The sequence below is a fragment of the Salvia splendens genome, chromosome 6, assembly GCF_004379255.2.
Source record: "Salvia splendens isolate huo1 chromosome 6, SspV2, whole genome shotgun sequence".
NCBI classification, from domain to species: Eukaryota; Viridiplantae; Streptophyta; class Magnoliopsida; order Lamiales; family Lamiaceae; genus Salvia; species Salvia splendens.
This window is the reverse complement of record NC_056037.1, coordinates 8,728,952-8,755,285: the sequence shown is the minus strand read 5'-3', so window position 1 is coordinate 8,755,285 and position 26,334 is coordinate 8,728,952. Positions and strand designations below refer to the sequence as shown.

At 35.5% G+C, this 26,334-nt stretch overlaps 1 protein-coding gene across 1 annotated transcript; it reads left to right on the top strand.

Moving 5' to 3' along the window:
* Positions 1–18,178: 18,178 nt before the first annotated feature.
* On the top strand, positions 18,179–24,393 carry LOC121808131 (probable ubiquitin-conjugating enzyme E2 24). The gene is made up of 9 exons (XM_042208495.1): positions 18,179–18,520; positions 19,470–20,215; positions 20,808–22,240; positions 22,355–22,486; positions 22,564–22,965; positions 23,045–23,108; positions 23,259–23,398; positions 23,479–23,790; positions 23,906–24,393. The coding sequence occupies exons 3-9, from the start codon at positions 20,819–20,821 to the stop codon at positions 24,149–24,151; spliced, it is 2,718 nt and encodes a 905-aa protein (XP_042064429.1). The 5' UTR covers positions 18,179–18,520; positions 19,470–20,215; positions 20,808–20,818; the 3' UTR covers positions 24,152–24,393.
* Positions 24,394–26,334: the final 1,941 nt, after the last annotated feature.

The window sequence follows — 26,334 nt, the reverse complement described above, 5'->3', positions numbered from 1 at the left end:
TTCTATTTTTTTTCAAAATTTTTTAAAATTTGTTGTTGGTAGAGGTTGAACTCATGACCTCTCTTCTAATTAAGAAGACCTCTACCACTCCACCACATGGGCTCATTGAACAATTTGAATATTAAATATTTTTATACATTAACCATTAATTTTATCTACAAAAACTAATAATTCATTTTAATTTTATTATTCTTTAATATAATTATTAATTATAATATATATAATTATCATCCTTTATATTTTAATGATGCTCTACTTACCATCTATATTATTATTAGTACCATATAAGATTCATTATTTACTATAAATAAATTTGTTTATATTACATACTTAATTTATATACCCTAGCTATTGAAATTAATGAATAATCTTATCTAAACTAATTAATAAGTACTTAATTCGTATTTAATTATATATTATTTTACGAAATAAATTTTCTTAAATTAATATAAACATTATCTATTTTAATACATGAAATATTAAATTTTTTATCTAGACTAACTAATATTAAATATATATCTGAATATATTTACTAAATTTTAATATTATTTATATTTATACTTTACTAATTATCTATAAGGTTTAATGTTTTGTGATATATTATTAATTGTAAATCATTTACTAAATTTAATATATTTTTATATATATTTGCAACAGTAAAACGGTTAGACCGGTGGTTCGACCGGTTGGACCGATTGAACCGTGAACCAATAACGTCGTCGGTTCGCTTGCCGGTCCGATTTTTAAAACATTGCTCCCAAGCCTAAAACCAAAACTTAACCCATTAAAAGTGAATATGGAGCATTAGGCCATCCACAACGCTGTCTCTATACCGTCTCTTAAACCGTCTCTTAACTACTATTTGAGCACTATTTGAGGGCCCCACTGTCCTTTTTTCCTCCATCTCTTAACTAAGAGACGGAGGCTGCAACGCTCCGTCTCTTAACCGTCTCTATACCGTCTCTTAATTACTATTCATTCAATTTAATTTATAATTTTTTTTAAAACCCAATTCAATTTAAACAAACACACTTTATTAAAATTAAAACAATATTACAACTTAACATTAAAAAAGCGAAGACATAATTAAAATTCTAAAAAAATAAAAATGACATAATTTAATATTCTCCGCCAAAGTTTTCCCAAATGTGCTCAATTAGATCCTCTTGGAGTTGGGTGTGGGCGCTAGAGTCGCGTGTCCTTGCCCGAATAGCCAACCGTTCTTGTATAGATGGATGCGCTCCACTTCGCGGCGGACTACTTGCAGTTGAGCTTCCGGGGGATTCGGGGTCGAACCAATTTCCGGCATCGGCTTCCTCCGCCTCTCGTCGTCGATCTTCTTCGAGTGATTGTTCCATTAATTGACGCATTTGCTCAAAAGGATCCATTTGTTTGAGTTGATTGAAGATGGAAATTGGAGTGATAGAGAGGATTTGAGAGGAATAGATGTGTGTTTGTGTTTGAAATGAGTATGGAATAGAATTATTTATAGAGTAAAAAATTAAAAATTTAAAAAATGAAAATAAATATTTAACGGTAATATTACCGTTTGAAAAAAAAAAATTTTTTTTTTTATTAAAAATCGATTTTTTTTTAAAAAAAAATGAATTATTGCGTCATCAGTGACGACGCCCACTCGCGGGCCAGCGAGTGGGCGTCACGCACGCATGGGGACGTGCCACGTGTCTCGGGCGCGTGGCGAGACAGCTCGTCTCGTGTCTCTCCGAGACGAGCTACGCGACGAGCCGGTCGCGAGCTGGAGACGAGATGGCCGCTGCAATGCGTCTCGCGGGGGTCTCGTCTCTCCGAGACGAGACGCGAGCCCGGCGCGAGACGCGTTGTGGATGGTCTTAGATATTTTAATAGCTGTACGGCTGACACGTGAAGTCAACATCTTATAAAGCATTATAATAATAAAAGTATATTAGTAGTAATTTTTAAAACGTGGACCCAATCTTCTTCTTCCTTTGATATCAAGAACGCCATTTTTACTTCTGCAGACTGCAATCACCTTTGCAATTTTTATTCCTAAATTCAATTCAGCCCCTCCCCTCTTACTATTGTAATTATGATGATTTTCTCTTCACTACTCTTATTTTGGTGAGGGCTGAATATAGTTTTCGAAAAAAAATTTAAAAAATTGTAGTAGAAAAAAATGGAAAAAAAAATCTTGGGAGCCCCTCCCTTACTGTGTCCGCCACTGCCAGTATAGATACATGGTTTGCAATTTTTATGAGCATGTTTAACGTTGTTTGTTTTGTTTTATATATTAAAAAATTATATAAAATACGTTTAAAATATTATTGACATTTTTTATTTTATAAAATTCATAAAAAGGACATGATTTGTTATTTTATTTATTCATTTGAACTTTGATTTTTATGAAATAAAAATGTTAATAATTTTTTTAATACTAGTGTATTTTAATCAAATTAAATATAAAAATAAAATAAACAACGATTAACGTGCATCAAACTAGAGTAATGCTCAAATAAAGTAACGTAGCACGTCATTTCAGCCAAGTATACAAAAATGTGACACTAAAATGGCCAAAATCATTCGCATATCCCTTCCATTTAGGGATGCCTCTCATCTAAGTCTAATCAGTAATCACTCTATTGCAATGTAGTCTATATATGGTGGTGGTTTGTAACATTTGGTGTATTTAAAAACATTCCACTTATGAAGAATATTTTGGCATAAATAAGTGCAATTTGTTGGACTTCACTTTCCTCGCCACCTGCCTCCTAACTGTTTCAAATAATCTCGCTTTTATAAAGCCCTTTTTGAGTGCTCCAACTTATACTTAAATAAAATTATGTTAATGGAATTCTCTGTCACATTAATAGTTTCCCCACTACTAATGAATAGTTTGGTCATATCATTAATACCCCACACATACATAATCTCCATTAACATGCCTGGCTAATAGTACTTGGAAGACTCGTGAATATATTGCAAGTATAAAAAAGTAGTAGTAGTAAGTACTCCTATTAATTAGTGAAGTATATTGGTTTTTCATTTTTTTACTTTTTTTAGACGTGCTATCTTTTAGAGGCTTATAAATATAAGACTAAAGTCCCAAAATGGTCCTTAACATATAGCGTTTTTTTTTATTTTGGTCCAAAACATTATCTTTTGAATTATTCGGTCCCTCACATTTGAAATCGGACCACATTTGGTCCATTTTGGACGGAACCGTCAAATTTTTGACGGTTTTAATTACTGGGTCACAAATCCGTCACTAATCTGTCACTAATTGGGAGAAACTGATCCGTCACAAATCCGTCACTGAAAAACAACCAATTAAGCATCTTTTTACGTATAACAGAAAAACAAATCCTAATCACTTCCCATTTTCATTAACAATGAAAATCAAATTCCACCATCTCCTCCATTGCTCCTCCTTCTCCTATGGTACAATACCCACCAGCACAAGGTACAAGCCCAGCTTCCCAGCACCATCGGCTAAAACTGCACCGCCAACCAATCCGCCGCCCCCTGCGACACCTTCGTCTTCTACAGAGCTGCGCCGCCGTCCTTCCTCGACCTCGCCGCCGTCGGTGACCTCTTCTCCCTCAGCAGCACCGAGATAGCGAGCCCTAGCAACATCTCCTCCCCCGCCTCGCGCCTCCTCCCCGACCAGACACTCTTCGTCCCCATCAAATGCTCCTGCAACACCGTCAACACCTCCATCACCATCTCCTATTCCCCCCAAAACTTCACCATCAGAAGCGACGACACTTTCTACTTAGTCTCCACAATCAGCTATCAGAATCTCACCACTTACCAATCCGTGGAGGTCGTAAACCCTAATTCAATCCCCACGCAGCTCGATGTCGGCGACGTCGTCGTTTTCCCCATTTTCTGCCGGTGCCCTACCTCATCGCAGCGGCGGAGCGGCGTCAATTACTTAATCACCTACGTTTTTCAACCCTCCGATAGCCTCAGTGCCGTAGCGTCGAAGCTCGGAGCGTCGGAGCAGTCGATTACCGAAATATAGTTTAAACGCATTTAACCAAACACGCGATTAGTGTAATATAGTTTAAACTCAAGGCTCGGATTAGTGACAGATCAGTTTCTCCCAATTAGTGACGGATTTGTGACCCGGTAATTAAATTTTTGACGGTTCCATCCAAAATGGACCAAATGTGGTCCGATTTCAAATGTGAGGGACCGAATAATTCAAAAGATAATGTTTTGGACCAAAATAAAAAAACGACATATGTTAAGGACCATTTTGGGACTTTAGTCTAAATACAATAGTATTTAATCTACTTTGTTCTCATACTAATTAACATTCTTTAATAATATACGTACCAAGATCGAGCTAGTCTATCTTAACAATTTGTTCATGTCTTTTTTCAACAATAATTTCCCCTATTTTTTACAACAAAATTTCCACAGACGTAAATTTAAAGTTTCATTATCCATCATCATTCGTCTACCAACCTTTTCAAAACTGCCGGAATTATTGTTTTCTAATTTTATTAATGCAAGTAACATGGATGCGGATCGAATTGATGTGATGGACTTTGTGTCACATTTGTAAACAATTAGAAAATTTCTCCAATCTAATCTTTTTTGACAAAGGTTTCATATATATTTCTTTTAAACGCTCGAAATATTTATACCTGTCGTATTTCTTTATGACTTTTATCACGTTCCATTTTAGAGTCATGGCATTGTGAGAGCGGTGAGAAGTTTTGGCAATAAAAGCCACAAACTTAATTTTAATAATAGTACTATATAAAAGCTAGTCACTATTTGGGTGAAAGTTAATAGTTTGCTCTTTAAGTGAAATTTTACCATAAGGAGTACTTCAAAAAAAAATTACTATGCACTGTTCGATTGAGATGATTATATAAACACTTGGAACTTTCTTTCTTTTTTCTCGATGGTTTTCATATATATATAAATATAAATATAAGAATGCTAAATATAGGTAAACCCTTAATTGACCTAGCTTGCTAGGTCATAATTAAGTGAACCTAAACCAGCCAGTCACAAATTTCTCAACTCAAAATACAAACTCATATTCTGACTCCTTATTAAACTCAAATACACACCAAGAACTTAATTTGAATTGACTTTAGTTGAATCAAACAACTATGTCCACAAATTGTGTTTATTCGTTTTCAAATCAAGTATAATAAACAGCTCTATTTATTAAATTTCAACACATGGCTCAGTGAACCACAAATTCGGTAATTTAACCGCCAAGGTAGGATTCTAAATCTCATCATCCCTTAACTAAAAACACAATAAACAATGTCCTTAATTGGAATTATGAAATTGATATCTCTTGTGAAATACAGTAGATAAAAATTTCTCTCTTTATCTGAAATGAAAAAAAAAATCTTTACAAAATCTAATTCCCTGTTTGTGATGGTCCCCTAAACTCACTATGAGCGGCAAGAAACAATTAATCACAAAAAAAGAAAAAAGAAAAATGGTAGTGTTGGATCCTTTGTAATCCACCTATACGAGGAAGATGACAAATTGACAATGAGAAAATTGAATAATTAAATAGTATTCCATTGAGAGAGAGAGAGGGGTATATATGAATTATAAAATGGATAGTTAGGAGAAAGTCGTTTTCAGAATGCTTAATTAGAACTCGCACTTCTAATTGGTAGTGTGTTTCCAACAAAGATTGTGCTGTTAGAATCACCTTTAAAAGATTTAACCAAACAATGTCTTTAATTTTGTCTTTGCTTTCTTCATCTTCCTCTCATTCTATTGACAACTCAAACACCAATTTTTATTCCCCCTCTTTATTCCTAAATAACAATAAATATAATGGAATATTCCAAGGAATCATCTATATTCACACTTTTTGTTAATTAAAATTGGTTTTTGTAGTCTTTAATAAAGTTTACCAGAAAACATTAGCACATTGTTCGTAATCCATTTCTCCAACCGAAAGGGCTGATGACTTTTGGAAGAGGCTTAGTGGTGGGATTGTGTTAGATTTTGCTATTTCGAATAATACAAAAGTGTCGAATTTGTTACGCGCATCTTTTAAGTGGCTTATTATAACTACAGGGCCGGGAAAGAGAGTGTGACTAGGGTTTTTTATAAAGAGTGTGACTAGGCTCTAGGGATGTCAATTGTATCAACTCTACTTGAGTCACAAACTAATTGCTCTACTTGAGGATTTCAATCGCTCTACTTGAGTCACAAACTAATTGGGTGATGGCTAGTTAAATGGAAATTTTATCGGGTTTGAATTTTTCAAACCTAATCCTAAACATTCGAGTATAGCCCAACGGGCTAATCAGATTAAAAACTAAATACAGTCTCAAAATTGAATTTTTTATTTTTTTATTCCTAAGGATGGTAAATTTATAATATACGAAGGTATACAAAATTTTAAAAGAATTCGTTATACGAAAAATATAAATGTAAATTATTAAGTACTCATGTTAGCGTCTGTAAATTAATTGCAAAATTAGAATAAATTAGTAGTTTAATAATCTATAAATTAATTTTAAATTTGGTTATGTGAAACCAAATTTAAGAAAATTAAATAATTATATCGGCAAATACCCTTGATTTTTATCCACATGAAGAGAAAAATAAAATTTGTTCATGTTCCCTTCGTAAAACTTAGTACTCCCTCTGTCCCATTAAATATGCAACATTTGCTTTTTGACACATGATTTTATGTAGTGTTGTTTTGTGAATTAATGAAGAGAGAGTAAAGTAAGAGAGTAGAAAAAGTAGAGACAATATTGTTTCCATTTTTAGAAATGTTTCATTTTTAATGAAACAAGCCAAAAAGAAAAAACGTTTCATTTCTAATGGGATAGAGAGGATATTACTTGTATTAATTAATCAAAGATTGAGGACTGTCAATTATATTAAATTGTTCTTTTTTTTGAGCCTTTTGTATAGACACGTTAGTTTCCATTTTTAAAAGAAGAATTGTTATGGTTGCCGTTGCCCTATGTTCAGTCAGTCTCAACTTCTAACAATCAGTTGCAAAGATATCTAATTATGTAAACATCATATAAATGGTGACTGATGCTTCGATTTTACTTTAATATAAATAATTTAAATCATTTTTTATGTCGAAAGTTCGTGGATTGTGTGCTCATTGGAACTTTATTACGATTAGCTGATTAAGTTGTAAACTTGTAATACTTGGATATGAAGTAATACTATTGAACCAGAAAATAATAATGTTACTAAAGTATTATTTTTCTATATATATTTTAATTAAATAATATCAAATAAATCTTCCATCTAATTTTGGTTCGTACAACCATGAAGCATAGCATTTGTCTTGTTTTTTTGTTTTGTTTACATTTTTTTTCTTTTATAATGAAAACAATTGAATACTTTGATCGTGATATATACTAGTCTATCTTAATTTTTGTTGATAATTAGTGACTTGGATTCATTTCCCTGTTCATAATTCAATAGTCTTGTTCAAAAAATAAATAAATAACATTTCAATAAAAATCGAAATATTACTAATATATTCAAGAAAATTCGAGAAAACTATGTTCAATTTTCAAAACTGATGGGAATTCGAGTTTGTAAATTGTAATTACTTCCTGATATAATGTCATAATATGGATATATTATTTTGAAAATAAAGTAATGCTTGACACGTCTTAATTATTTTCACTAAGAATATTCTCACTCATAATTAAACTTGTAAAGTTGTAAATTTGGTACATTCCACGTTAAGTGCAAACTTTCCGCGTATGATACTTTCCAGCTCCGATTTAACCCATACAAAATCAGTACTCCTATTTTATTCTTTTTAAAAGATAGTAGCTAATTTTACATTCAACGTTGACTTGGTTAACTGCAGGAGTAATTGATTTATTTCAGTACTTAACTTGACTAATTAATAGTACTAGTATTTATCCTTTTTTTTAAAATTCAACTATACTTTTTTAATTAGTAGTAATTCATATAGAATTTTTTTTATAAACAACAAAAGTGCTCCAATCGTGAAACGGCTCAGTTCAGTACAAGGATATAAACAATCCAATCAAACATTCTCAAAAGAAGAATAAAAAATAAAATACAGTACAAGGCAAAGAAATAAAATACCCCCAACAAAAACATAAAATATACTAAAAGACAACCTAAAAGAATTATACTAATAGAACATGTAGTATGAATTATACACCAATTTTTAATTCACATGTCAAGATGTCAAAGCAGTCTTTTCTTTTCCATCTCCCAATTTATCTATTAATCCTAGAATGCGACTTTATATCACAATTTTCATATAGACCATAACATGATATAGAGCACCACGAAAAATTCAAGTTTATGGATAAAACCTACTAGATAGATACCCCAATCAAAAGAGGAGCATATTATATTGTATTATTGAATACTCCCTCGGTCCCCGATTAATTGTCACTCTTTGACCGAACACGGGTTTTAAGAAATGTAAAGAAAAGTTGGTTGAATAAATTAGTGGAATGTGTGACCCACTTTTTTATATTGGTTTTATAATAAAATGTGAGTGAAGTGAGTTAGTGGAATGTGAGACCTACTTACTCTTTATGGTAAAAATGAAGTGTGACAATTATTGAGGGACGAACCAAAATGGAAAAGAGTGACAATTAATCGGGGACGGAGGGAGTACGAAATGTTTCATTCAATTGTACTGGGATATAACAATTATATCAAGAGACAACAACCGGAGAACTTACAACTAAAAATAATGTGCTCGATGGTTTTTTACTCCTTGCACAACACTATTATGCATGGATGAAGAGAGTAGTATAATTAGACGTTACCACGGTTCGGAACCGCCGGTTCCGGTTCAAGATTTGGATGAACCTGAACCGGCTCGACCAAGGTTTGGCGGTTCCGGTTCGTGAACCGTGATCAGCCGGAACCGCCGTGCAAATCCGGTTCCGGGCCGGTTCCTGGCCGGTTCGTCCGGTTCGGCGGTTCGATTTTTTTTTTTGAAATTAGGATTTGAAATTACCACCGGGACCTTCTTGAAATGTTTGGTGAAAATCTCGGATTTCAACTTGGGAGACAACTTTTTCTTTTGTCGTCCTGCGGAAGGAGGAGGATCGGCCTCCTCCTCATCATTGTCGCCAACTTGGCCGGTGCTAGAAGGGGGGAATTGATGCGATCCATCATCGCCTTAGTCCGACGATAGATTCACATCGTACTCGAAACGCGAAGCCGAATGTGAATGCCCCCCTTGTTGGTCGTGTCGGCGAGGGCAAGTAACAAGGCCGCATTTCGATCTTCTTCCTCCTACGAAAATTATACAACTAAGTAAAAATACTAACACAAAAATAAACACATAGACACATAGTGTTGAAAAATGAAATTATGAATTTAATAAAAATGAATTAACAAAAAATAAAACATATTATAACTTACTTGAGCTCGAAGAGCGGCTAGCCTTCTCACCTCCTCCACAACTTGTGCTCTAGAAGGGGCACGTCGACGACGAGTATCACTTTGACTTTGATCTTGGGCAATTCCCTTGCCCCGATCACCACCACGACGAGATGAAGACATGATATAAATATTTATGGAAATTGAAAGTGAAGAATAGAGAGTAGTGTGATTGTGTGAAGATGATAACGTGAACAACGTGAGAGTATAGTATTAGCGCAAATAACGTAAACAACTTGAGAGAATGAGGATGGAGAATAGAGAAATTGAGATTGAGAGAGAAATTCTTATTAACATAAGAATGAGGTGAGTAGAAATGAAGAGGAGATGGGTATTTATAGGGGAAAATTGTGATTAAAAAAAATTAATATTTGAAAAAAAACGGCCGAACCGCCGGTTTACCGCCGGAACCGCCGGTTTTCGGTTGGAACCGGCGGTTGTTCGTCAAATTCAAAATTCAAATTTTTATAAAAGCCGTTGGAACCGCTGGTTTACCGCCGGTTTTTCGGCCGAAACCGGAGGTTTCCGTCAACGGTTTCTGACCAAACCGACGGTCGTGGGAGCGGTTTCTGAAAAGGCTAGGATGTAGGCCTGAAAAAGTGTCTGGAGGTGTCGGGAACCGGCGGTTCCGGTGAGACCGGCGGTTCGGAACCGCCGGTTACGGTTCTTCAAATTCTGCAAACCTGAACCGGCCCGGCGGTTCGGGCGGTTCTGGTCCCGGTTCGAACCGCCGCGGACGGTTCCGGTTCAGAACCGTCGGTGACGGTTCCGGGCCGGTTCGTCCGGTTCGGTTCGGTTTGGAGACCTCTAAGTATAATGTTGTGTATAAGGATTTTAAAATGCATAAATAAATGGAGTATATTATTATAATTCATCACGGTTTGAACTTTTTCCAAATAAAAACTATAGTGACAACATAGTGATAGGAGTAATCCAAGCCCCTTGGCCTAGCGGTAAAGGGTGCTGGATACCGCGTCCATCCTGGAGGTCTCGAGTTCGAACCCTAGGTGGCGTAATTTGTCTTTCCTCCTTTTTATAGGAGTTGATTTGTAATTTCCTCCTTCATATATATGATATAAATATATGAAGTTAATTTTTTTTTTATAAAAAAAAACATAGTGATAGGAGTAATTAAAGAATTGCCCAAATTAATTTTGATATAAAATCTACAAAGTTAGTGAGTAAGTGGAGTAGGAGCGGAGGATTAGGTGATTCTTACCGAACAAACAAATATATAAACAAATTAAAACAAAGGGTAGTTTGGTTATTTGGAGTAGACTTGAAAATAAAAATAAAAAACTTCTTTTTAGTTCCACAAGCTTTGCCAAAGTATTATTTTAGGTCCGTGAACTTTGAAAATATCATTTTAGGTCCGTCAACTACAATTTAATATCATTTGATGTATTTTGAACTTTTTCCGGACGAAAATACCCTTAAGACCTTCAAAGGTCAATTTGGACAATTCTTTCGCCACTCATCTTGAGTCAGAGACCTATAGTCCAACAATTTTTAACGGCAAATTTCTATATTTAAATTCAATTTGGATGTTAATTGATCTCCATTCTGAAACTCATACAAATAATACTCCGAATGACAATCCAAATTAATAATTATATAATTTCAAAACAAATAAACTAAATATAATTCACAAATCACCTATAGTAAATTGTTAAAATGCAGTTTACATTGAAAAAATAAAACAAAGTATCAAGTCCCAATTCACTATCCCTAAATAATTGGTCATCTAATAATTGAAAAATTAACACATATTTTTTACGGTAATTTTTAATTATATTTAACTTGACTAATTAATAGTACTAGTATTTATCCTTTTTTTTAAAATTCAACTATACTTTTTTAATTAGTAGTAATTCATATAGAATTTTTTTTATAAACAACAAAAGTGCTCCAATCGTGAAACGGCTCAGTTCAGTACAAGGATATAAACAATCCAATCAAACATTCTCAAAAGAAGAATAAAAAATAAAATACAGTACAAGGCAAAGAAATAAAATACCCCCAACAAAAACATAAAATATACTAAAAGACAACCTAAAAGAATTATACTAATAGAACATGTAGTATGAATTATACACCAATTTTTAATTCACATGTCAAGATGTCAAAGCAGTCTTTTCTTTTCCATCTCCCAATTTATCTATTAATCCTAGAATGCGACTTTATATCACAATTTTCATATAGACCATAACATGATATAGAGCACCACGAAAAATTCAAGTTTATAGATAAAACCTACTAGATAGATACCCCAATCAAAAGAGGAGCATATTATATTGTATTATTGAATACTCCCTCGGTCCCCGATTAATTGTCACTCTTTGACCGAACACGGGTTTTAAGAAATGTAAAGAAAAGTTGGTTGAATAAATTAGTGGAATGTGTGACCCACTTTTTTATATTGGTTTTATAATAAAATGTGAGTGAAGTGAGTTAGTGGAATGTGAGACCTACTTACTCTTTATGGTAAAAATGAAGTGTGACAATTATTGAGGGACGAACCAAAATGGAAAAGAGTGACAATTAATCGGGGACGGAGGGAGTACGAAATGTTTCATTCAATTGTACTGGGATATAACAATTATATCAAGAGACAACAACCGGAGAACTTACAACTAAAAATAATGTGCTCGATGGTTTTTTACTCCTTGCACAACACTATTATGCATGGATGAAGAGAGTAGTATAATTAGACGTTACCACGGTTCGGAACCGCCGGTTCCGGTTCAAGATTTGGATGAACCTGAACCGGCTCGACCAAGGTTTGGCGGTTCCGGTTCGTGAACCGTGATCAGCCGGAACCGCCGTGCAAATCCGGTTCCGGGCCGGTTCCTGGCCGGTTCGTCCGGTTCGGCGGTTCGATTTTTTTTTTGAAATTAGGATTTGAAATTACCACCGGGACCTTCTTGAAATGTTTGGTGAAAATCTCGGATTTCAACTTGGGAGACAACTTTTTCTTTTGTCGTCCTGCGGAAGGAGGAGGATCGGCCTCCTCCTCATCATTGTCGCCAACTTGGCCGGTGCTAGAAGGGGGGAATTGATGCGATCCATCATCGCCTTAGTCCGACGATAGATTCACATCGTACTCGAAACGCGAAGCCGAATGTGAATGCCCCCCTTGTTGGTCGTGTCGGCGAGGGCAAGTAACAAGGCCGCATTTCGATCTTCTTCCTCCTACGAAAATTATACAACTAAGTAAAAATACTAACACAAAAATAAACACATAGACACATAGTGTTGAAAAATGAAATTATGAATTTAATAAAAATGAATTAACAAAAAAATAAAACATATTATAACTTACTTGAGCTCGAAGAGCGGCTAGCCTTCTCACCTCCTCCACAACTTGTGCTCTAGAAGGGGCACGTCGACGACGAGTATCACTTTGACTTTGATCTTGGGCAATTCCCTTGCCCCGATCACCACCACGACGAGATGAAGACATGATATAAATATTTATGGAAATTGAAAGTGAAGAATAGAGAGTAGTGTGATTGTGTGAAGATGATAACGTGAACAACGTGAGAGTATAGTATTAGCGCAAATAACGTAAACAACTTGAGAGAATGAGGATGGAGAATAGAGAAATTGAGATTGAGAGAGAAATTCTTATTAACATAAGAATGAGGTGAGTAGAAATGAAGAGGAGATGGGTATTTATAGGGGAAAATTGTGATTAAAAAAAATTAATATTTGAAAAAAACGGCCGAACCGCCGGTTTACCGCCGGAACCGCCGGTTTTCGGTTGGAACCGGCGGTTGTTCGTCAAATTCAAAATTCAAATTTTTATAAAAGCCGTTGGAACCGCTGGTTTACCGCCGGTTTTTCGGCCGAAACCGGAGGTTTCCGTCAACGGTTTCTGACCAAACCGACGGTCGTGGGAGCGGTTTCTGAAAAGGCTAGGATGTAGGCCTGAAAAAGTGTCTGGAGGTGTCGGGAACCGGCGGTTCCGGTGAGACCGGCGGTTCGGAACCGCCGGTTACGGTTCTTCAAATTCTGCAAACCTGAACCGGCCCGGCGGTTCGGGCGGTTCTGGTCCCGGTTCGAACCGCCGCGGACGGTTCCGGTTCAGAACCGTCGGTGACGGTTCCGGGCCGGTTCGTCCGGTTCGGTTCGGTTTGGAGACCTCTAAGTATAATGTTGTGTATAAGGATTTTAAAATGCATAAATAAATGGAGTATATTATTATAATTCATCACGGTTTGAACTTTTTCCAAATAAAAACTATAGTGACAACATAGTGATAGGAGTAATCCAAGCCCCTTGGCCTAGCGGTAAAGGGTGCTGGATACCGCGTCCATCCTGGAGGTCTCGAGTTCGAACCCTAGGTGGCGTAATTTGTCTTTCCTCCTTTTTATAGGAGTTGATTTGTAATTTCCTCCTTCATATATATGATATAAATATATGAAGTTAATTTTTTTTTTTATAAAAAAAAACATAGTGATAGGAGCAATTAAAGAATTGCCCAAATTAATTTTGATATAAAATCTACAAAGTTAGTGAGTAAGTGGAGTAGGAGCGGAGGATTAGGTGATTCTTACCGAACAAACAAATATATAAACAAATTAAAACAAAGGGTAGTTTGGTTATTTGGAGTAGACTTGAAAATAAAAATAAAAAACTTCTTTTTAGTTCCACAAGCTTTGCCAAAGTATTATTTTAGGTCCGTGAACTTTGAAAATATCATTTTAGGTCCGTCAACTACAATTTAATATCATTTGATGTATTTTGAACTTTTTCCGGACGAAAATACCCTTAAGACCTTCAAAGGTCAATTTGGACAATTCTTTCGCCACTCATCTTGAGTTAGAGACCTATAGTCCAACAAATTTTAACGGCAAATTTCTATATTTAAATTCAATTTGGATGTTAATTGATCTCCATTCTGAAACTCATACAAATAATACTCCGAATGACAATCCAAATTAATAATTATATAATTTCAAAACAAATAAACTAAATATAATTCACAAATCACCTATAGTAAATTGTTAAAATGCAGTTTACATTGAAAAAATAAAACAAAGTATCAAGTCCCAATTCACTATCCCTAAATAATTGGTCATCTAATAATTGAAAAATTAACACATATTTTTTACGGTAATTTTTAATTATATTTAACTTGACTAATTAATAGTACTAGTATTTATCCTTTTTTTTAAAATTCAACTATACTTTTTTAATTAGTAGTAATTCATATAGAATTTTTTTTATAAACAACAAAAGTGCTCCAATCGTGAAACGGCTCAGTTCAGTACAAGGATATAAACAATCCAATCAAACATTCTCAAAAGAAGAATAAAAAATAAAATACAGTACAAGGCAAAGAAATAAAATACCCCCAACAAAAACATAAAATATACTAAAAGACAACCTAAAAGAATTATACTAATAGAACATGTAGTATGAATTATACACCAATTTTTAATTCACATGTCAAGATGTCAAAGCAGTCTTTTCTTTTCCATCTCCCAATTTATCTATTAATCCTAGAATGCGACTTTATATCACAATTTTCATATAGACCATAACATGATATAGAGCACCACGAAAAATTCAAGTTTATAGATAAAACCTACTAGATAGATACCCCAATCAAAAGAGGAGCATATTATATTGTATTATTGAATACTCCCTCGGTCCCCGATTAATTGTCACTCTTTGACCGAACACGGGTTTTAAGAAATGTAAAGAAAAGTTGGTTGAATAAATTAGTGGAATGTGTGACCCACTTTTTTATATTGGTTTTATAATAAAATGTGAGTGAAGTGAGTTAGTGGAATGTGAGACCTACTTACTCTTTATGGTAAAAATGAAGTGTGACAATTATTGAGGGACGAACCAAAATGGAAAAGAGTGACAATTAATCGGGGACGGAGGGAGTACGAAATGTTTCATTCAATTGTACTGGGATATAACAATTATATCAAGAGACAACAACCGGAGAACTTACAACTAAAAATAATGTGCTCGATGGTTTTTTACTCCTTGCACAACACTATTATGCATGGATGAAGAGAGTAGTATAATTAGACGTTACCACGGTTCGGAACCGCCGGTTCCGGTTCAAGATTTGGATGAACCTGAACCGGCTCGACCAAGGTTTGGCGGTTCCGGTTCGTGAACCGTGATCAGCCGGAACCGCCGTGCAAATCCGGTTCCGGGCCGGTTCCTGGCCGGTTCGTCCGGTTCGGCGGTTCGATTTTTTTTTTGAAATTAGGATTTGAAATTACCACCGGGACCTTCTTGAAATGTTTGGTGAAAATCTCGGATTTCAACTTGGGAGACAACTTTTTCTTTTGTCGTCCTGCGGAAGGAGGAGGATCGGCCTCCTCCTCATCATTGTCGCCAACTTGGCCGGTGCTAGAAGGGGGGAATTGATGCGATCCATCATCGCCTTAGTCCGACGATAGATTCACATCGTACTCGAAACGCGAAGCCGAATGTGAATGCCCCCCTTGTTGGTCGTGTCGGCGAGGGCAAGTAACAAGGCCGCATTTCGATCTTCTTCCTCCTACGAAAATTATACAACTAAGTAAAAATACTAACACAAAAATAAACACATAGACACATAGTGTTGAAAAATGAAATTATGAATTTAATAAAAATGAATTAACAAAAAAATAAAACATATTATAACTTACTTGAGCTCGAAGAGCGGCTAGCCTTCTCACCTCCTCCACAACTTGTGCTCTAGAAGGGGCACGTCGACGACGAGTATCACTTTGACTTTGATCTTGGGCAATTCCCTTGCCCCGATCACCACCACGACGAGATGAAGACATGATATAAATATTTATGGAAATTGAAAGTGAAGAATAGAGAGTAGTGTGATTGTGTGAAGATGATAACGTGAACAACGTGAGAGTATAGTATTAGCGCAAATAACGTAAACAACTTGAGAGAATGAGGATGGAGAATAGAGAAATTGAGATTGAGAGAGAAATTCTTATTAACATAAGAATGAGGTGAGTAGAAATGAAGAGGAGATGGGTATTTATAGGGGAAAATTGTGATTAAAAAAAATTAATATTTGAAAAAAACGGCCGAACCGCCGGTTTACCGCCGGAACCGCCGGTTTTCGGTTGGAACCGGCGGTTGTTCGTCAAATTCAAAATTCAAATTTTTATAAAAGCCGTTGGAACCGCTGGTTTACCGCCGGTTTTTCGGCCGAAACCGGAGGTTTCCGTCAACGGTTTCTGACCAAACCGACGGTCGTGGGAGCGGTTTCTGAAAAGGCTAGGATGTAGGCCTGAAAAAGTGTCTGGAGGTGTCGGGAACCGGCGGTTCCGGTGAGACCGGCGGTTCGGAACCGCCGGTTACGGTTCTTCAAATTCTGCAAACCTGAACCGGCCCGGCGGTTCGGGCGGTTCTGGTCCCGGTTCGAACCGCCGCGGACGGTTCCGGTTCAGAACCGTCGGTGACGGTTCCGGGCCGGTTCGTCCGGTTCGGTTCGGTTTGGAGACCTCTAAGTATAATGTTGTGTATAAGGATTTTAAAATGCATAAATAAATGGAGTATATTATTATAATTCATCACGGTTTGAACTTTTTCCAAATAAAAACTATAGTGACAACATAGTGATAGGAGTAATCCAAGCCCCTTGGCCTAGCGGTAAAGGGTGCTGGATACCGCGTCCATCCTGGAGGTCTCGAGTTCGAACCCTAGGTGGCGTAATTTGTCTTTCCTCCTTTTTATAGGAGTTGATTTGTAATTTCCTCCTTCATATATATGATATAAATATATGAAGTTAATTTTTTTTTTATAAAAAAAAACATAGTGATAGGAGTAATTAAAGAATTGCCCAAATTAATTTTGATATAAAATCTACAAAGTTAGTGAGTAAGTGGAGTAGGAGCGGAGGATTAGGTGATTCTTACCGAACAAACAAATATATAAACAAATTAAAACAAAGGGTAGTTTGGTTATTTGGAGTAGACTTGAAAATAAAAATAAAAAACTTCTTTTTAGTTCCACAAGCTTTGCCAAAGTATTATTTTAGGTCCGTGAACTTTGAAAATATCATTTTAGGTCCGTCAACTACAATTTAATATCATTTGATGTATTTTGAACTTTTTCCGGACGAAAATACCCTTAAGACCTTCAAAGGTCAATTTGGACAATTCTTTCGCCACTCATCTTGAGTCAGAGACCTAAAGTCCAACAATTTTTAACGGCAAATTTCTATATTTAAATTCAATTTGGATGTTAATTGATCTCCATTCTGAAACTCATACAAATAATACTCCGAATGACAATCCAAATTAATAATTATATAATTTCAAAACAAATAAACTAAATATAATTCACAAATCACCTATAGTAAATTGTTAAAATGCAGTTTACATTGAAAAAATAAAACAAAGTATCAAGTCCCAATTCACTATCCCTAAATAATTGGTCATCTAATAATTGAAAAATTAACACATATTTTTTACGGTAATTTTTAATTATATTTAAATTCAATTTGGATGGTAATTGAATTAAATAGTAGAAAAAAAATTATTGGACTCTAGATCTTTGACGCAAGATGAGTGACGAAAGAATCGTCCAAAGTGCCCTTTGAAGGCATTAAGGGCATTTTATTCCAGAAAAAGTTTAAAATAATTTAAATAATATTAACTTGTAGTCGAATGACTTAAAATGATATTTTTGAAGTTAACGGATCTAAAATGATACTACTTTGTTAAAGTTTGTGGACTTAAAAGAGGTTTTCTCGTGGAAGCGAATATATCACTACCATAAATCCAGTTAACAGCGAACTGCGCAAACATCACAAATAAACACGAATCTCTTTGTTATATTTCCTTTTCCTTTTCCTTTTTTTTGTACCAGAGAAAAGGGACAATCTACTCCATGTTTAGAAGTAAGAATGGATTGATGGAGGGGATTTGGAGGGTGTCTTGCTGGCCTCTCTAAATTCCCTTATACACTTTTTCTCTTGTTTTCTCTGATTTTTTAGTTAGCAATTCCTAGTTACAATTCGCAAAATAAGTAGTAGAGAAAGTAGGAGAAGTTCTTTGCTTGAAATTGGAGGTGTGGGCTTGCTTTTTGTTGATAAGGGAATCATGGTGATGGAGGTTTCTTGATTGGAAGCTGACATCAGGTAGGCCTTTTTTGTGTCTGCGTATTGGGATTCTAGTCTTGTTCTGTTTTTTTGTGTTATTATGTTTCTTATCTATGGCTGAGTAGTTAGAATGTTTCAAGATTATAATTTTTTTTCTTATTTGTTCAAAATTAAGTGATTTCAGCATGATTACTCGAGGTTGCAGATGGAATTTGAACTATTTGAATTTTAATCTGCAGCTGAGTAGTATAAAAATTCCAGTTTTAGTGCTTACCTACATCATAAAGAATTTAGGGGAAAAACAAAAGGAATAAAGAATAAAGTTTACTTTGTATGAACAGTTCACATTGTGGAAGTAAACACCAGCGACAGATGATGATTTTTAATCAAGATTTCTTATAACGTAATCGTATTAAATTGGTATTTCCATTGCTGAAATCATTGATGATACTGATACACGTTAGAAGTATTTATTCATATTGAGGCTTTTCTCTTTCACGTTGCTTGCTTGACTTGTTAAAGTTGACAATCTGGTTGTATTTGAACTTTTTTTGTTTAAAATTTTCTGTTAGTATCGAATACAGTGGTATTTCAGATGATAAACCCTTTTGTGGCTACCAATGCTGGTAGGAAATTGTAAATGTAAAAAGAAAATGATTGAAATATTTTTGGAAACCTAACTTTTGGATTATCTCATTCGTTATACTTATGCCCTTTCCCTTACTCTTTAGTTTATGATGCTTATTGTTGTTGTGTGTTGGCATCTTCTGATGCTAAAAAAATAACATATCTTCATATTTTGTTTAGTTAACCTTTTTTATGATGTTCTTTATTGTCTTTATATTGATTCATAGATCATACTACCAAACTTGAAAGAAAGTGCACTTCACAAATGTTCATATGAGAAGAATGTTTTATGTAGTATACATATATTGTGTATATGTATATTGCTTTTTTTTTCTAACTGAAATGGGTTGAATTTCTGCAGGATTCTTGGTGATACTGATTAAGAGGCAAGCCTTCCTTGTCTTTCGTAGTCATAGTTATCCTCGGCCCAATTTGAAAACCAAAAGAAATATTGGGCGTGGACATCAAGGACTATCTCCTAGTTTTGTTGAATCACTCTTCCACGTCATTTGGCATCAAGTGGTGCTATAACTGGGCGAATTGGAAGGAGGTGAATTTTTGGCAATCTCTACTTGGCAACATATGTGATCTTGTGGAGGAGTGTGTTCAATTTGATCTCCATCCTTAATGTCGGTAAAAAATCCTCGCTTAGTCTCAAGACAAGTGATTTCGAATTCGTTACCGAGTGCGCTCTCTTAAATCCTTCCACAAATTTCAACCCACTAAATTTGTTGGTGAAACTTTGCTTCCACTCTTAGGGCAAATCTTCTTTGGCATTCCGGAGTCTTAGAACTCCATCTATCCCTATATTATAGGGGCAAATCTCCTTTGGCATTTGGAGTGTTTCCACTCCTTTTATCCCACCATAATCCTCCCTTCATTGGGCAAATCTCCTTTGGCATATTATCTCCTCTAGCGGAGGTAATTTTATCTATCTATCTATCTCTCTCTCTCTCTCTCTCTATATATATATATATATATATATAAATTAGAGGCATTCTAGTTTCCTATCGAGCTAGGCTTCTAATCCCGGTTTAAAGATCACTTCGTCTGCGAAAGGTTACCGGTTGGAGCTAGATCTCATACAGTTGCAAAGTAATTCAATCGGTAAGATTATCTTTTACTCTATCGTATTGCATTATTTGTTTCCTTCAAATAAATAAAATTTTATAAGATATGCAATGTGGAGTGTCTTGGTTTGTTATTGTTTGTGAGGCTTTGTTGAGGTAGTTCGAGTGGTGTAACATAGCTAAAAGAATAATGTTAGAGATTGAAGCTATAGTGTATATTATACAAGATAATTTTTTCCCATTAGGTGTGCATTTTAAAGGGTAAGATTTTGATAAGTGGACACTGGATATTGGCTTGATTCAAGCGTGAGACGATATCTTGCTTGATTTGACATTTTTTTTTATTATGATAAGTTACTAATATGCTCCTAAACACATAATCTATTCAAAAATAAAAAATGACCCTGTAAACTGTTAAAAAGGCTTGACCTACTTGACCAACAAATTTAGTCGGAGTTGTTCGATATGCACATTCAAAGTTGAACTGTTTATGAAGTAATCTCAATTGATTTTGGAAACGAATAAGTGTAATTTGGGTATAGATGGGAGGTTGTTATCATCAGTTCTGCGATGATACAGGCCTTTCGGTTATGTTAGTTGATAGTTAACTCAATTATTTGTTGCTCCAGGAGTTGGCATAATGGATTCGCTACGTAGCGATTTCGACAGCTTCAGTGAGAGCAGCGGTTCGGAAGATCAGGAGGACATTGAATTTCTTTATGGTCCACAAGCCTGCAACATTTTCTCATCGCTCGAAGAATCCATCCAAAAGATAGACGATCTTCTCATGTTCGAGAGAGGGTTCTTGAATGGGGACGTGGTTTGTTTGGTTTCAGATCCATTAGGACAAATGGGAAAGGTTGTCAGTGTGAACATGATTGTGGATTTGGAAAATATGTTTGGTACTAAAACACAAAACGTCGATTCGAGGCATCTTCAGAAAATACAGTCTGTTTCTGTTGGGGACTGTGTCATATACGGTCCGTGGCTTGGGAAAGTAGAAAAGGTTGTGGATCGTGTTTCCATCCTGTTTGACGATGGTACAAAGTGTCAGCTGAACGCCGAGGGTCCCGAGAGGATCGTTGCTCTATCTCAAGATTTCAGTGAAGATCTGCCATATCCATTTTATCCTGGTCAAAGAGTTCAGGTTGAGTCATCCATTCCAAGATCCACTCGCTGGTTGTGTGATATGAGAAAGAACAAACACGAGCAAGGCACCATCTGTGATGTGGATGCCGGGCTCGTGTATGTTGATTGGCTCTGTTGTGCCGTTTCAAGTGATGAGAAGGGACCTACTCCACCGTGTTTGCAGGATGTGAAGAACTTATCTGTGCTGCCTTGTGGTCAGACAAATTGGCAGCTCGGTGATTGGTGCGTTCTTCCGGTCGAGCAGAGCCTACCGTATTCTTATGTATCGGGGCTGCTCAAAGGTCCGAAACAATCGGAAATGTTTATCGGTAAAGGGGACATGAGAGCTAATTTCCAGAACATCGCTGTTATCGTGAAGACGAAGACTAAAGTCGATGTGCTTTGGCAGAACGGGAGCCAATCGCTTGGTTTGGACTCACGTCTGGTCTACCCTGTGAATATTGTTGATGCTCATGACTTTTTGCCTGATGTATTTGTGTTGGAGAAGGGAACAGCGGATGATGACTCTCAAGTTCCCAGGCCCCAGAGATGGGGAGTCGTTAGAAGTGTGGATCCGAAGGAAAGAACTGTGAAGGTGAAATGGTGCAAGTCCTCTCCGGATTGGATCGGCTCCAAGGAAGAACAAACAGAGGAGGTCGTGAGTGCTTATGAGTTGGTCGAACACCCCGACTACTGCTACAACTTGGGTGAGGTAGTTTTTAGTGCTGAGAAGGGCATTCTCGATCTCTCAAACAGAGATTCTCCGGAAATACCAAATGTGCACACGGGAAAAGGAGAAGATTTGGGAGCCGTGGAAAACAATGTAGATCAGACAGTATATCTCAACAAGACGTTCCTATCTCAGTTTGGGACTGTCGTTGGCCTCAAACACGAAGCTATACAAGTGCAATGGGGCACCGGTGCTGTTACTGAGGTATCCTTCTTTAATACTATCAAGTTTGTAATTTATCGATTATTCCCATCTTGTTAGATGTTTTCCGTTGTTTGCTTCGAATTCCTTCTGCTGAATATTGGAAATTTGTTATAGGTCGCACCATATGAGATCTATAGAGTCGACAAATGTGAAAGTGCAGCTGCTTCTGTGCTTGGTGACGCAACTGCTCAAACTCCGATTGAGGAACTTCCGTTGAAGAACCAAATTTCAGGCCAGAAGTCAAAGGTATGCCAAACTCACCTTTGGTCTCATTCTGCTCTAACAGTCTCATTCTAGTGCTGACTAAACGGAAAATTATGCAGGATGTATTTGGTCACAACGATGACACTGCAAAAGACTATGGCTCACATTCCATTTCTCAAGTTGTGCTGGGGGTTCTGACACGTGTGACGTCAAGCCTACTCGGGACTCTGGGTACGTCTCTGTATAGTGGATATAGATGCACATCAGAAGTTGGAGACGCTCCACACGAGGAGGAAGCACTCGAACTTTGCAGGTTGAACCTCGATGCCCAAATTCCAGCTGAGGATGATATGGAAACACCTGAAAAGATGACTTCGCTGCAGACCACACAAGCTAACGATGATATCACTTTGCCCTCTGGCAGCGAGCGTTTGGGGTGGTTTAGGCGGTTTGACATGGTTAATGATTACTCAGACCACCACTTTGCCAACGAATCTGGGATGAACCTGCAGTCTCCTCAGGTAACCATAAGAATCTCTTTTTATGTAAAATACCAATATGTTTTTGTCCTTCCCTGCCTCAGTTTTTGGCATATTTCAGGTGAAACGAAGCTGGTTAAAAAAGGTTCACCAAGAATGGAGCATTCTTGAGAAAGACATTCCTGGTGAGAATTTTACCTTGCTGTGATCTATATCTCTAGTATTCGGTATTAGAGCCATTCCATTTAATTTCTATTAGTAAAGGAGCAGCAATGTTAGTTTTTGAATTGTATTTTCATATTCGAATAAACGAAAATTTGAAAAAATGTGAACAGAAACGATCTATGTGCGTGTCTATGAGGAACGAATGCAGTTGCTCCGAGCTGCAATTGTAGGCTCTGATGGGACCCCATATCACGATGGATTGTTCTTTTTCGACATCTATCTTCCCCCGGAATATCCTAATGTGCCACCGGTATGTAGGGTTCTCCAATAAATTTTTTAAACTAATCCAATGAAGGATTATGTGATGCTTATAAGCACACGATTGTGCAGATGGTTTACTACAATTCCGGTGGACTTCGCATCAATCCCAACCTGTATGAATCGGGAAAGGTCTGCCTCAGCCTCCTGAATACATGGACGGGATCCGAGAGTGAAGTTTGGAATCCAGCATCCTCAACCATCCTTCAGCTCTTGCTCTCTCTCCAGGCCCTTGTCCTCAATGCAAAGCCTTATTTCAACGAGGCTGGATACGACTCACAGGTGGGGAAAGCCGTGGGTGAGAAGAACTCATTCAGCTACAACGAGAATGCATTTCTCGTCAGCTGCAGGTCAATGATGTTCCTACTACGCAGGCCTCCAAAGGTAAAAAAACCATTTAACGAAGGAGATGTTGATATAAAACAATTTTTCGTGGACTCAGGGGTCAGATGTGTATCATTCTCGAACTTAATTCTCGTTTTATCTGAAAAATGAACAGCATTTTGAAGCGCTTGTGGACGAGCACTTTAGAAGCCGGTGCAAGAATATTTTACTAGCCTGCAAGGAATACATGCGAGGTGCTCCGATAGGGAACCCATTTGACTGTGGAAAAGCTGATGAGAAAGTTGAGAGAGGAAGCTCAATGGGCTTCAAGATATTGCTCGCGAAGCTCTACTCCAGGCTCGTCGAGACCTTCTCTGACAAGGGCATCGACACCTCTGATTTCATGGACCAGGTTCCATGATAATCTACCTATACCTTGAAATTATGCCATGTTACTATTGTTGGTATATGATTGTGTGTGCTATGATGAATGTATATGTATGACGGTGTGAGTGGGGTTGAATAAGTTCACTCTACACTATACAGACTACAGAAACTGAGACATAAGTTTCGCTGATTGTAAATATAAAAAGGGGCTTGTAATATACTGCTACGTATTGTGATATGTGAAAATTATGAAATTGAATGAATATTTAGCTAAAATGAGACTCCATGTTCTTAGAATGAACTCGCCTCTAGGCCCGGAGGGCGAAGGGGTTCATGATGTTGTGGAGCGAGGAGAGAAGGACGAGGAAATAGGCTGTCGCGGCTATGAAGCTGCCAGCCATGGCTCCCTCCGATGACTTGATGGCAGATTTTAGGACTTTGTCCACAGATAGGCAGCCAACCTCGTCTGCCCACATGACTTCTTGGATGTGAAAAAACAGCAATATGATCGTGTAGCCACTTTTGCATTAGCATTCACCATCTGCAGAAAATCACATATATTTTGCATTTTAAAGATGATTAATACTAGAATGTATCATCTATTTTAAGAATATTTATGTATTTAAAATAAGGGTAATGATTAAGAGACTAATGTCTTTGCCATAATAGGGGTTACATTGAAATTTTATACTAGTTTATTATTATTATTTTGCATTTGGTGTGTAGATATTCTCACCCATTATCTATTAATTTTTTTTAAAAAAACAATTCTTATCTATTTCAAAAATGCAACAATTCATCCATATACTATACCTTTGGTGGGTGTTTAGTTATGTTGTAATATTAACATTAATAAAAATAAAAGTAATAATAAGGAGTAATTTATAAACCCAACAACAAAAATAATAACAATGATAATAATAATATTAATGGTAATAATAGTAGTATAAAAAATAAAAAAATATTAAATAATTAAATAGTACAGTATTCTCTAATTTAAAAAATTGACGGGGATATTTTAGGGAACAAGAATTCCAAAAAAATGCAAATAATATGTTTTGGTCCAAACTTAACTTTTTACGTTGAAATTAACGGTCAATGTGTTTGACCAAATTAATGACTTAATTATAATATAATTAACCTAATTAACTTAATATTAAAATTTATAAAATATTTTTTTACTTAAAATAATAATTGATTATTATTAAACAAAAATTTACTTAAATAAAAAAATAACTTAGTCAATTATTATTCTAAATTAAAATATAAAAACTACCTTTTACTTAATGAAAAAAACATTTACGGGACTTCACCCAAAAATAACATGGAATATTGATTGATATTTGGGGATGGATCGAAAAGAAGTATGGTCGCGTAAATGTTAATTTTATACTGAAAATATCACAAAATATTGTTTGCTTTGAGGATGGATCGAAAAGAAGTATGGTCCCGTAAATGCTAATTTTATTTTATATAAAGTCCCGTAAATGTTAGTATTTTCATAAAATAAGAGATAGTTTTTATATTTTAATATAGAATAATAATTAATTAAGTTAATTTGGTTACTTAGAAATAAATAATTCAATTTTTATTTTAAATACTTTTTTTAATTTTAATTCATTTTTATTTTTTAATTAAAAAATATTTTATAAATTTCAATATTAAATTAATTAGGTTGATTAGATTATAATTAAGTCATTAATTTGGTCGAACATGTTTGACCGTTAGTTTTAACGGAAAAGGATTAAGTTTGGACCAAAACATATTGTTTGGGACCAAAAGGTCACAAACTTAATGTAGAGGATCAAATTTTTTTTTTAGGGTAAATGTAAGAGACCAAAAAGGACTTTAGTTTTAAAATAATTCTTATTACCTTTTTATTTAATTTTTATCAAACAAACACAATAATCATTAAATATAATAAAATTATAAAGGGAGTATATTTTTAATGTGTTAAATAAAACTACATATACAAACCGTACTCATAATCATTAAATATAATAAAGATATTTACAAAAAATATTTAAATTCAAAATACTTTACCTATATAGTATAATTATAAATTATTATTATTATTATAAGTTTATAAATGTACTAATAAATTTACTATAATTATAAATCTTTAGCACGATAATTATCATAAATATGTCATTGTATATTTAAATAAATACAATTTAATTAACCATGTTATCTTATTTTATTTTTTATGCTTAAATA

Excerpts from the sequence above, each read along its gene's own strand:
- LOC121808131 (XM_042208495.1), top strand. The coding sequence starts at position 20,819 with ATGGATTCGCTACGTAGCGATTTCGACAGCTTCAGTGAGAGCAGCGGT. Across the intron at positions 22,241-22,354 it reads GCACCGGTGCTGTTACTGAG|GTCGCACCATATGAGATCTA; the intron begins GTATCCTTCTTT and ends AATTTGTTATAG. Across the intron at positions 22,487-22,563 it reads TTTCAGGCCAGAAGTCAAAG|GATGTATTTGGTCACAACGA; the intron begins GTATGCCAAACT and ends AAAATTATGCAG.